The sequence below is a fragment of the Hemiscyllium ocellatum genome, chromosome 5, assembly GCF_020745735.1.
Source record: "Hemiscyllium ocellatum isolate sHemOce1 chromosome 5, sHemOce1.pat.X.cur, whole genome shotgun sequence".
In the NCBI taxonomy this organism is placed as follows: domain Eukaryota; kingdom Metazoa; phylum Chordata; class Chondrichthyes; order Orectolobiformes; family Hemiscylliidae; genus Hemiscyllium; species Hemiscyllium ocellatum.
In genome coordinates, this window is record NC_083405.1 from 33,534,037 (window position 1) to 33,547,632 (window position 13,596).

At 36.7% G+C, this 13,596-nt stretch overlaps 1 protein-coding gene across 5 annotated transcripts in view; it reads left to right on the forward strand.

Moving 5' to 3' along the window:
* The window catches only part of LOC132815652 (sodium bicarbonate cotransporter 3-like), a 157,842-nt gene that overhangs the window by 131,255 nt on the left and 12,991 nt on the right, over window positions 1-13,596 (forward strand). For all 5 annotated transcript variants that reach the window (XM_060824640.1, XM_060824639.1, XM_060824635.1 and 2 more), the window contains 5 exons: window positions 2,137-2,298; window positions 3,257-3,508; window positions 3,720-3,788; window positions 3,893-4,066; window positions 5,563-5,700. In XM_060824640.1, coding sequence (XP_060680623.1) covers window positions 2,137-2,298; window positions 3,257-3,508; window positions 3,720-3,788; window positions 3,893-4,066; window positions 5,563-5,700 — 795 coding nt within the window. The remainder of the gene's footprint in view (window positions 1-2,136; window positions 2,299-3,256; window positions 3,509-3,719; window positions 3,789-3,892; window positions 4,067-5,562; window positions 5,701-13,596) is intronic.

Genomic DNA, 13,596 nt, shown 5'->3' on the forward strand with positions numbered 1-13,596 from the left:
TTTTTTTAAAGCCATGTTTTATATATTTATCATTAAATATGTGTATTAAAATCACAAAGTAGTAATTGTAATGCTTTGTAGTTGTTTTGAAGAGATCAGAGGATTGATGTGGGTAATGCTAGAGGTAAAAATGGATTTCCAGAAGGTATTTGATGCAGTGCTGCATTACCAACTTAAGCAGAGTTATTGGTCATGGTATTAAAGGCTGTTTTCTCCCCCCACGCTTTTTTAATGCATCTGGTTCTCAATGATTTGAAGCATTATTTAAGGGAGTGAATGAAGAGATTGCACTTGTATGTCCAAAAGTGCCTCCTAGTATGACGGAGATAAAAGAAGTCAGCTTGAAGATTGTTGCACTGTTCCTTTTGTAGAAAAATTGTTCTGTTGCATCGAAAAGCAGAAAATTTGGTACCTACAGCTATTGACCAGAAGAACTTTCTTTCTGGAAATTAGCTACTCATTTGCCATAGCTTGGTGATGCACTTTTTGCTTATCTACCCATTCCTTGGTGGGGTACTGCTGGGATAAGTGTTGGGACATCAGTTATTCACAATATATTAATTATTTAGATGAGGGAACTAAATGTAATAATTCCAGATTTGGAGATGAGACAAAGCTAGGTGAGAGGGTAAACTGTGAAGATGCAAAGGTATTTCATTGTGATTTGGGCAAGCTAAATGAATGGGCAAATGCATGGCAGATGCAGTATAATGTGGATAATTGTGAAGTTATCCACTGTAGGAGCACAAACAGGAAGCTGGATTATTATATAATTTGAGAGGGTGGAAATGTGTAATGAGACCTAGAAGGCCTCGTGCACCAATCACTGAAGGTAAATGCGCAATGCAGTAAGTGGGCAAGTGCAAGGAGAGGTTGAATCGGTCAGGATTGTACTCGTTGGCTTTCGAGCGAATGAGGGGGATCTTAGAAACCAATAAAATTCTAACAGGATGGTTATAAAAAGTATGTTCCCAATGAGTGGAGAGTCCAGAACCAGGGGTCGTAGTCTAAGCATATGAGGTAAACCATTTAAGACTGAGATGAGAGATTTCTTCACCCAGAGAGTGGTGAGCCTTTGGATTTTGCTGCCAGAGAAAGCAATTGAGACCAAAACTTTGTATGCTTTCAACAAGGAGTTGGCTGAAGAGATCAAAGGGATATGGGAGGAAGAAATGGGAATAGGTTTTTGAGTTGGATGATCAGCCAAACAGCCTACTGCTCCTATTTTGTTTCTCTGTTTAAATGCATTCTGACTCTGATTTTTGAAAGGGTTTTAAAATAAATCTTTTAGTATTTGCACAGCCGTTTTGCTATTTGTTTTCAACAGTAAGGAAATAAACTTTTAATGTGCAGGTACAGAAATATCTTGCAGATTTTGAAATACAGGTAGTTCTCCTATAACGCTGTAGTTGCATTCCAGTGAAACCTCACTTAATAGAAATGATGGGGCCTATGGGAAAAGTAGGTCTGGGGGCAAACCAAAAAAAAATCACTCATGATCACTCAAAAATCATCCAAAAGTGAAATGCAAAATTTAGCACAGCCTGAATGAAGGTTGAAATCATATTTATTAACAAAAGTAAGTTTAGCACAATACATTTTTAAAGATCTCTATACTGTACCTCACACGGAAAACTGCTGTTAGCAGCTGACATTGGTGCATGTGCAGAACGGCATTAAGGCCGGAGCTCTCATTGCACATGCACAGAATGGCTCAGAGGCTTCAATGCTGACGTTGCGCACGCGCAGAACAGCAGAGACTTTGGCAGTTTTACAGAACGGCTCAAAAACTGGTTCGGATATTTGTGCATTGGCGGATGGAGTATGACGCAGAGATTTTGGCTTGCATGTCCGCACACGCACAGAACAAAATGCACGGACCAATCCCTGCTGAAATTGCGCCATTGCCAATGGAGGTAAGTGTTCTCCAAAATGACATTCCTAATCTTTTAGTGACGTTATAGCCAAATTGCACTGCCAAAACATGTGTTATATTAGAGCTATCAGTATGTGAAAGAATTTTTTTTCACTGTTTCATTTGCAGTAAATTGAATTGGATTATTTTTGTTGGCTTTCACTGTATATGTTTTTGTTATTTAGGGTTTAGTAACTAGTTTATTTTACTCTTGAATGTAGCCTACTGGAAAACATCGTGGTTGGTTTATAGACCCGCTTGGAGGTAACCCTTGGTGGACACTGCTTGCTGCTTTTGTACCAGCATTGTTATGCACAATCCTTATTTTCATGGATCAACAGATCACTGCAGTTATTGTTAATAGAAAAGAGCACAAGCTGAAGGTATTCAGATGTTAGCAATAGTTAACAAATTTGTATAATCTTTATTTTATTTTCCTCAAGACATTCATGGGAGGTAATTCTCCCTCAGCTTTATTTGAATTTTTACTTCATATATTTGTGGATTTTTTTTTATACACGTTTATTTAAATAGCAACACGAGAGGGAATTTCTGTTTTGTTTATATCTGATTTTCTAATCTCCCAATATTTATAAGTTCTGCTGAATGATTAACATTGAGGGGCAGTGTGTGGACTTTGCACGTGGCCTTGCCTCATGTGGTGGTAGTTCTTGCCTTGTTGAGAGCTGTAGAGACCAGTATTATCTCTTTGGGAAGAAGGGTTAGAGTTACCCTATGGCATCAATGTGGACTTCACCAGTTTCCTCATTTTCCCTCCCCCAACCTTACCCCAGTTCCAACCTTCCAGCTCAGCCCTGTCCTCATGACCTGTCCCACCTGTCAATCTTCCTTCCCACCTATCCACTCCACCCTCCTCTTTGACCTATCACCTTTATCCTCACCTCCATCCACCTATTGCATTCTTGGCTACCTTCTCCCCAACCTCCCCTCCCCCTCCCATTTATCTCTCCACCCCCGAGGCTCCCTGCCTTATTCCTGATGAAGGACTTTTGCCTGAAATGTCGATTTTCCTGTTTCCTTGGATGCTGTCTGACCTGCTGTGCTTTTCCACACCACTCTAATCTTGACTCTAATCTCCAGCATCTGCAGTACCCACTTCCGCCTTCGAGTTACTTCTGTTAGACTACTTCCTTTCTAAATAAAGTCACTCCTCTTATTAAGAAACAAACATTAAATATTGACTGGTCATTTCTGGATGTTTCATATTTTTGATCAAATGCGTCCTTCCCATCTGTTCTTTTACAAACTTTTAAAGCACTTTTATTTTTATTTTGGCATAACGTGTACACAATTGACATTTTGACATCTATTGTTTTACAGAAAGGTTGTGGTTATCACCTTGATTTGTTGATGGTTTCTATTATGCTGGGAGTATGCTCAATTATGGGTCTTCCCTGGTTTGTGGCTGCCACTGTTCTCTCCATCAGTCATGTCAATAGCTTAAAAGTGGAATCGGAATGCTCAGCACCAGGTGAACAACCCAAATTCCTCGGCATTCGAGAACAGAGAGTTACAGGCTTACTGATATTCGTCCTAATGGGATTGTCTGTTTTTATGACTTCTGTTCTGAAGGTAAGATTGATTGCACGGTTGTTGGTATCAGGCGGTGTTTTTTAAATTGCTATAATGAGCTAAGTATGCTGCAAGGGTTCTGGTTTTAAAAAAAGTTCATTTTCCATGAGTGGAAGAATTTTAAATTCTGATGAAGGTCTTAGCATTTGCAAAATATTGAACCTAGCCTATGAAATCAGATTACTTAATAACTAACTGTTCTTGTTTTAAGTTTATCCCAATGCCAGTGCTCTATGGGGTCTTCCTCTACATGGGCGTTTCTTCCTTGAAAGGCATTCAGGTATTGTAATTATGCTTCATATGGTTTCAATAATGTTTCAAATTTATTACTACTTCTAGGAATTTTATCCCTTTACTGACAGTTAACCTTTTTGTTTTCACCAGTTTTTTGATCGTATAAAGCTGTTTGGGATGCCTGCAAAACACCAGCCTGACTTAATCTACCTGCGCTATGTTCCACTGTGGAAAGTTCATATCTTCACAGTTATTCAGCTTAGCTGTCTTGTTATTCTCTGGGTTATCAAGATTACAGCTGCTGCAGTTGTCTTTCCCATGATGGTAAGGTTAATCTTCCCATTGTTATTTTTATAAAACAATTTGGTAGACTTAAATTTGTAGGTGATTTTTAAACTGTTCTAAGTTGTTGAATTAAGGTAAACTGGTACAACACTACAGGCAATGTTTGAGTGACTTTGTAATGAACCGACATTTCATGCTGCCAAATATAGAAAGCTGTAGTCTGGAAAAGTAAAGTACATGTCAAGTTGCCACAGTCTCAGAGGATGATAAGGCTGATCTCTCATTAGAAACAATTGGTGGTGGTTTAACCTGAGGGTCACCATGCTTTAGGCAAGAGGTGAGGTTGCCAAGACCGGGCCTTCATGGTAACCTGAGCTGATACAGGAATTGAACTTGTACTGTTGGCATCCTGCATCGTAAACTAAGTGTCTAGCTAACTGACAGTCTAGTCATGTTGTTAGCCTTTCACCTTTGACATTGAGATTTAATGATGAGAACCAATAATAATGCCCACTTTTGAAAAGTAATAGTGATTGTGAATATTGATCCTTGACTGACAAGAAGAACTTTGGTTATATTCAAATCAATTGATAGCGAATACACCATTGAACTCTTTAAGCTTTTCAGTGAGATCATGTTTAATTCCATTTATTCACTGTTGATTGGAAGCCATAATGATTTTGTCCATCAAAAATAAGTTTTGTCCTTAAACTTTTGAATTTGCACACCAGTCATCATCTTTTAAATGTGAGGAGATGGCATTCAAGATTTATACTGCAGTAGAGAAAACAGCTTCTTGATTTCACTCATAAATAGTCTAGTTATTTTAAGATTAAGCTACCTTGTTCTAGGTTTCTTCTATCAATAAACTGTCTCTGTATATCTAGCCTCTCCAATCTTGTTTTTCCTTTTCAAATCTCTGATTTTTATAAACTCCTCAATTAGATCATCCCCTCAATTGTCTAAATTATTTGACTATAAAAACATTGATAGAAAAAGAATAATAGAGATAAAAAGATTAAAGATGAACATGGTTTTTAATCAATGTTGCATTCCTTTTCTGAAGCCAGTATGATCTACAGAGCAATACAGTGCCTTAACCTCTACACGGTTCCTGAGCTGGGGTTTGACAACTGCAACATTACTTCATCATGTTTATATCTCAACTACCTTGAGCGACAGGCCAACATATTATTAGCCTTTGATTATTTTTTGTAATTATGCTTTTGGACTTTATGGTTTGTTAATGGAAGACTAAACCCCTCTGCTCCGCTCCTCCAATTAAGAAAGTATTCTGATTTCTTTCTTGAATCCAAAGTTGATGAGCTAATAGTTCTGCACGTTGGATTCCCTCTGCTCTTTTTATCGTTCTAAGTGTTTGAAAGATGGTGTACTCGAGTGAAGCAAATCAATATTTGGCAGATGATGCTAAAATAACAAGGCAAGGGAAACAGATTCAGCCAGCAAGTACTAAAAAAACCAATTATGAAGTACAAAGGATAGGGATAAATCAAATAGATCTGTATTATTGACAGGTTCTCGCTCTGGTGTTTATCCGGAAACTTTTGGACTTCTGTTTTACAAAACGAGAACTTAGCTGGTTGGATGATTTAATGCCAGAGAGCAAAAAGAAGAAATTGGAAGATATGCAGAAAAAGAAGAAAGAAACTGAGGTAAATTAACAGACCTTCTTTTGCAATCTAAACAGGCTTTTCATCATTTTTGAGTGAGTCCCATCATATGCTTGCTTGTAGATACAAAGCTTTTACTTTCTGCGCTTTCTACCTGTTGCTAAATTTCTTGCTGTTCCTGTCAAGGTAATCTCTCTAATAACTACTTTACGTAGATACCTTTCACTGTTGATTTAAGGATTTTATGCAGAGGTTTTGAGCAATTTTGTAACTTTACCTTCTAGTTTGCATATCTAGTTTGAATTAGATGTTCACACCATTTTGGATAGTATATGAATCGAACAAAGTGCATATCTGTTCAGATCCTTTGCATGCAATCTTTAATAATTAAACTCCAATTCTTACTTATTCCTCTTTGTTTTGGTCACCCAAGAACAGGATGCAATGCAGAGTTTAAAACCATGCTGTGAATGTTGTAGTAAATTGTGTTATTTTAATGTTGAAAGTCAAAGCTGCAATAACATACAGAAAAGCAAAATGCCTCCAGTGCTAAATGCCACAATTTTATGTTATATGATGTAATTTACCGTATTGTAGGTTTGATTATAATGAACCATAAATGTTTAAAACCAATATATCTGCTTTTAAGTAAGGAAGTAACCAGGCTTGCAGAGCCACACTATTGTAATTACAGAGCCATCCTAGCTTGCTTGTTCTAAGGCACTGTTGCTATGAAACTTTTCCAATTATTGCACCTTTCTCTGATATGTTCATTTTTGTATATTACAACAAAACTGTATTTGAGAAAATGTATCCCAATATTTAAGTTGACTTCTGGTTTGATTAAGTGAATTTAGTACAACCGTGAACCCGACATAACTTTTTATACTTTACTACCAGGCTATAATTTACCTCTAATTTGGCACTTCTGTTTCACTACCGAAAAACCAATTCCGGTATGAAGCAGGGTATAAGCTATTAAAGTCATTCAAAAGATTGTGCATCTAATTGAAGTTTTAGACTTCATGTCAGTAAGTGGGTTCCTTTTAAAATGTCTCAGCATCTGTAATTAAAGCAAAACTATGGAATATGCCAGTGATTTTCTTTTGTTCAAAACAGACCTTTGCAGTATCTAATTCAGTTTCCTTTTCCTTTGTTTACTGAAAAGAAAATCCACTGAGGAAGATAATGAAATAGCAATGCCTGTGTGAACAGAGGTTTGCCCTTGTACTATTATTCCAGGAGTTTTACAAATTAACATACACTTGCAAGTAAAAGGTTAGATTACGTCTATATTAACAATGCATGAAACTACTACAGCATTAGGTGCCTCATATACAATTTATTCTTGGATTTTGCTTTTTATTATTTTTCTGGTGTAAGGTTTCATAGAACTACACCTTGCCTCTTGCCAAAGTTTTAACATCCTCAGTCCTATATCATCATCTTTCAGCTCCCCTCAGTCCTCCACAAATGTCCTTAATCCCTAGTCCTGGTAGCACAGAAACTATTGAATGCTGTTAATCATCTGATACACTGTTTGTACTATATATCTGCTTGCAGTGGCAAAGTTTTTTATTCTTAACTCTCGAAGCCAAAATGTCAGTGTTGTTGAAGGTTATGTTAAGGCTACCAGTTTTTTATTCTTCTGGTAATGTATATTTTTCATTCCTAGTCATATTTACCTTTCCCCTAGATTGAGGGACAACTTCGTAAAATATTTTTGAAATAGTCCTGTTATATAAAAAATGGAATAGTAGTCTGTACTTATCCTCAAACTCTTCATTTATGATCCCAACCAGATAACTGTTGCATACTTATTTTGAATGAATGAACTTCTAGGGAATTGACTTTGATAAAAGTATGTTCCATATGGGGTATTCCATTTTCTATGAAATCTTTCTTAAGGCTTGCATTGCATCCATAGTACGAAAATAGGCGTCAGTCGTTAGTAAGTTAGATGATGTGCCCACATATGAGACCTGCTCAGTGCAAACAAACTCAGCAGAGCAAGTGTCAATTGTGTTCCCATTAGAAAATATCTCTGGAATTTGTTCTTTCATTAGGAGTGGGATAAGGGGGTAAATAAAATTGTAATAGATAATGCAGCCATATTCCCATTAAGAGCATAAACTAGGTAATATGTACAATAGGATATTCAAAATGATTACTTTCTGGAGGTATGCTCTTGTATGATTTTGCAGCTTTCGTTCACTTTGATTTTACTGTCACTGCTATTCTGCTTGGCAGTTTAAACTTGATGAACAGGTTCACACATAGTTTGCCCTGCTTGCTTTATGTAATTTCTGAAGGGACTGACCTCTGTCTGCTTTTTCTCCTGCACACTCACTTTGCTCTAGAAAACGAAGAATGGATCTAAACCACCATGGGTATGTCTTTGGTTATTTATAACGGATACTTCAGTATAAAGAGAGAGAAATATATGGGTTACATTCTATCTCTCTCCATTGTTTCTCATAAGCACGATTGTTCCTTATTAACTTCCAGTTGAATCTGCAGAAATCATTTAAGTTGTGGACGGTGATGCAATGAAAGGCAAGTGTCTGAAAATTGCCTCTGGGTAATTTACTATTGCAGTCTAAATATTTAAAGGTAGAATTCTGGATTATTATCAACCCTGTGTATTTTAAGTCAAAATGTATGAATTCATTGGATTATTTTTAAATTATGAAGGGTGACTTGTAACGTGTTTCAACAAAGAATTTTGTAAAGAATTTGCAAATCTTTGTGTGGAGATTAAAACCAAGTTATACATTTCCTACAAGGGGCCTGATTATAAATAAAGAACATTTTGAGTGTTTTATTATTGAATTTGGGCATTTCTGGTAAGGCCAGCATTTGTTGCTCATTCCTAGTTGTTCTTGAACTGACTGGCTCTCCAGGTCATTTTAGAGGATAATTAAGAGTCATCCACACTGCTATGTAGTATCTGGAGTTATGTAGACCAGACTGGGTAAGGATTTCCTCCTTTTAAAGGATAGTAATGGACCAGGTGAGTTGTTACAACATTGGAAATGGTTAATTGGTCACTATTAGACTAGCTTTTATTTCCAGATATTTACTGAATTCATGTTTCTCTATCTGCCATGATGAGGTTTGAGCCAGAATATTAACCTAGTGTTCTGGAATATTAGTTCAGTGATGCAGGGTCTATGTCACCACGTCCCTTGGAAGCTGCTCTTTGACTGGAAGTGCAGCTCTTCAGTGGCTTTTTGTAGTAATTTTTGCAAAGTTGTTTTTAAATTCATTTATTAATGCTGCATAAAGCTGCACAGTGCCTTTGCTATCTTTAAAAGGTAAGTCAATTATTGTCATGTTGACAGTTACCACTCTGAAACATTAATTAGAACAAGCCAATGATTTCTCTCTAACCTGGGTTACTTAAGATTATTACAAAATTTCTACATCATTTTGGTTTCCAATTTTGTTCAGCAACCTGTTTGGAGTGCCAATTAATCAGAATGTCTACTTTGTGCAAATGTAATATGTTCATGTGGGTTATAATTTCTGCTAAATTGTTCGAGGTGTATTATTCAAATCTGACATTAAATCAACTCTGCATGCTCTTAAGGTTTAAAAATAACCCTTTTGCTCAAAAGAGAGCAATGTCAAGGTATACACTTATCAGTCAGTTGAATTAACTGATCAGTGATGTAATGTCCTGTTGTGAAATTTTGTTGTGTGAAGCTTGGTTGCTTTGTTTACCATCTGAGCAGTATCAAGTTTGATGGTGCAAGACCTGATTTAGTGTTCCTTTTTTTTTCTCTTATGTTCTAGACTTCTACATAAATGTTATCAGGTGAAAAATTTGAGATGTCAAAACATTAATTTTTGGATAGACTTAAATACAAAACCTGTGCAGTTCAAATCTCACTTCAGTATTATATTTGTATCCAAACATTTTCATAGCCATAGATGGTTCTGTTCATTGGAGAATTCGTTCATTTCGGGTTCTTGGGAGATAGACCCATATAAGTATCAGGACGAGGGTAATCCGCTTATCTGGTCCGATCGTGTATGGAAATGCCTGGAAATCCTAATGGAAGACAGGTTAAATGAAGATATTCAAGAGGGCATTACATGATTATTTTGATAGAATTTGTGTACAAAGATATTGGGATAAAGCAGGAGATTGTGACTAGGTAATAATACTTGTTTGCAGAGAGAATGCACATGTGAATAGCTTTTAAAACCTGGATTAGGGAAAGAAAGTATCCCTTCAATTTTTGTGTTGAAGAATGTATTTAAGAAAACTTAAATTTATCAGGTCAGCAACTGCTCCTATACTTCATGCTATGCTTGCCTCGTAAAATGCTACACATCTTAGACTTGTTTTTTTTCTACTCTCTTGCCTTGTCAAGGAGCAAAAGAAGAGTACTTTATATTCTGATCAAATCTTGAGAACTGTATCTGCTGATAGGTTGATAAAATGAACTGTTTCAACTGGTCAAACATAGCATTGGAAGGAAATAAATCGAAGGGAAACTTTTTTTCCTAATGCATGTTTAAAAACTGTTCACATGTTAGGATTTCCAGGTATTTCCATGCACCGACTACTTGCGCTTTGTTTCTTTTGCACATCACTTTAAATCATTCATTATCCTATAATGTGAGACTTTCATGACTGCTGCCACATTCTAAAGTAGAATGTGGCAATTGTTTTTATACAAGAGAATGAGGTGAAGACATCTGTTCCATAAATCCTATGAAATCATAAAGCACCTGTACAGCCCAACCACTCAGTGGCATTTACAGTCTATTCAAGCCTCTTTCATGACTCTAACTTATTCTTTGATCCATTAAATGTATGTCTAGCTTTTCCTTAAACACAGAAGCATAGAAGATAGGAGCATGAGTAGGTCATTCAACACTCGAGCGTGTGCCACCATTTATTATGATAATGTCTGATCATTAAGCTTAATACCCTAATCATTCTCTGCTACCATGCCACTTCCCCTCCGTATCCCTTGATCCCTTTAGCCACGAGCTATATCTCCTTCTTTGTGTATTTTTCAAAAACGATTTGCCCTCAACCTCTTTCTGTGGTGGTAAATTTCACAGGCTCACCACTGTCTGGTTGAAGATTTCTCCTCAGCTCAGTCCTAAAAGATTTACCAATTATCCTTAAGTGATGACCCCTGGTTCTGGGCTCTCCAATCATCAGGACCATCCATCCAACCTGTCTAGTGCATTATGGGGAAGATTCATAATGCATAGTTATTATTTAGTTATTATTATTTATTGGTTATAACATAGGGGAAGAAATAGATTATAAGTTTGAATTCTGCGAAGGTCTGACTTTTTAAAAAGTTACAAGTACCTCTGAAACACAAGTTCAAGATAGCATTTACAAGAAGTTGTCTCATTTTATCTAAAACGTCAGCAAGTTTAATACCACAAATCCATTTGCCCCTCCCCAGTCTCTCTCTCTCTCTCACCCACCCACCAAATTGGCAGAAGTGCTATTGCTCTCAGTTTCTAAACATGTGGCTGGAGAGAAGGAGAAGAAACTGAAGGTGTCAAGAGAGCTGGGCATTCTACAAGGTGGTTGAAGACATGAGTTTCATTAATAACTCAGCACACATTACTTAATTTGTTTTAAGGGTCTCTGGGAGAGGCACTAACTGAACAAAATAGCATTAAATGAATGCACATAATCTTGTCGGAAAAAAGCTCTTGCTACTGTGTCAGCTGAGTAAGATTCTTTCATGTGAATATATGGGTGACACATCACTGAGCTTTGAGTGTTTGTAAGAGTATTGCTGAGATTAAAGGGATGAACTTTTTTTAACATTTAATTAGGTTTCCTTTTAATATTTGTTTGTTTTATACTAAACTCTTATACCTTTTTGAATATGTTCAGTGACTGACCACCATGTTAACCAATTTGAAAATTAAAATTTACTCTCTATGAAGCCTGCTTCCCTCTGGGATTTAGTTTGTTCGGTATTACCATCAGCTGGGACTTTAATGAAAAGAACAAAAATTTAAGAGGCAAGCATTCTATATCCATTTAACAAAAGCTTTTAGTGTTTTAAAATGTCCGTTTACCTTATTTCAAGAGTAGTGAGACCGCACTTTTTCATCCTTTCCTGTATGTACAGAGGAGCTTCGATTATCCGGCATTCAGTTATCCAAATATCAGATTATCGGGCAAGATCGCAAGGTGCCTATGCTCAGCTAAACTATTAACCGGCATTCGACAATCCGGAATCTGATTATACCAAAGTAAACACTCCCCACCCGAGTCCTTCAGATAATCGAGATTATTCTCTATACCCATTCTATTATAATCCTCGTAAATCTTCTGTCATTCCAGTGCCTCAATCCTTTTCTTTAATATTACAAATAGATCGCATGCAGTACGTTCAAATGTGGTACATATAGAGGCATGATGCTGTTAGTAAGAAATTGCATTTAGGCAGGGCAATTTAAGAATTATTTGTCTTAGTTATTCTTCTACATTTTCCGTTGTCATACTTTGCAAAGGCTGGATTTTCCATGTTAGGTAAACCCCAGGAGTCAGTCCATCAAATGGAAATGTATTTTCGAATGTCAGTTTATTGTTATAGTGAAAAAGAAAAATGTAAGGAGGGATTAAAATGTATCCACAAAGGAATAACATTCATGAAGCCTCTAGAAAGGCACAAAAAAGTATCATCAGGCTTGATGGGTGCTGGGAACCATTGGAAGATTTACGGTTGAAATTTATAGAAGACTTAATAGAGTAGCTGCTGCAAGAATATTTACCCTGGCTGGGAGTCTAAAACTGAAGATATCAGAATGAGGCTACTTAGAATTGAGCTGAGGGATTTCTTCACTCAAATGTTGTAATTTTTTGTAATGCTATGTCTTTTAGAGGACTGAATATATTAGAGAAATTAAGGGGTTTGGATACAAAGATACTTGAATATGGGATAGTGCAAAGAAGAGCAACTGAGGAAAATATTCTACAATTATTTTAATGAATTGTGGAGCAGACTTATGAGTGTGAACGGGTTCTACCTGTTCATGTTATGGATGTTTTAATCAACCTATTCAGACATAGATGTAAGAACTAGGAGTAGAGAATTCAGTCCCTTTGAGCCTAATTCACCGTTTGATATGATCATGACTGATCTCATCATACCCTCAACTCCCATAACCCTTCAATCTATTACTAATTTAAAATTTATCTACTTACTCCTCAAATTTTCTCAATGTCCAGCATCCACCATAGTTTTATATCCCTTTCAGAGCAGTAATGTCTCCTCTTCCCTTTAAATCTGCAACCCTTTATCCCAAAACTATGATCTCTCATTCTAGATTACCCCACAGGAAGAGGAGTTTCTGCACCTACTCTGCCAAGCCCTTTAGCATCTTGTATACCTCAATTAGATTTCCTTCCATCCTTGTAAACTCCACATTATAGACCTAAACTACTCCAGCTCGCTTCATAAGAGAAACCCCTAAACACTGGAATCGATCTAGTGAACCCTCTCTGTGAAGTGCCTCCAATACAACTACATCTCCTCTCGAGAGAGCCAAAACTGTAAACAGTACTATGGGTGTGGTCTCACTAATATAGTTGTAGCAACACTACCCTACACTACACTCTCTTTCTTTAGCAAAAAGGCCAAAATTCCATTTGCCTTCCTTATTGTCCGTTATACATGCATACAAGTTTCCTGCAATTCATGCATGAGGACACCCATATCTCCCTGCAATGAAGCACTCTGAAGTTTCTCTCCATGAGTTACCTTTCTATTCCTTTGACCAAAAGAGAGAACCTCACTCTTATGCATGTTATTTAAATCTTACCAACCAGAAAAAGACCCATTTATTCTAGACTCTACTCTTGTTTGGTTAGTTAATCCTCTATCCAAGCTAATAAATTGACCCTCGGCCCATATGATTTTTACCTTGACTATTAACCTT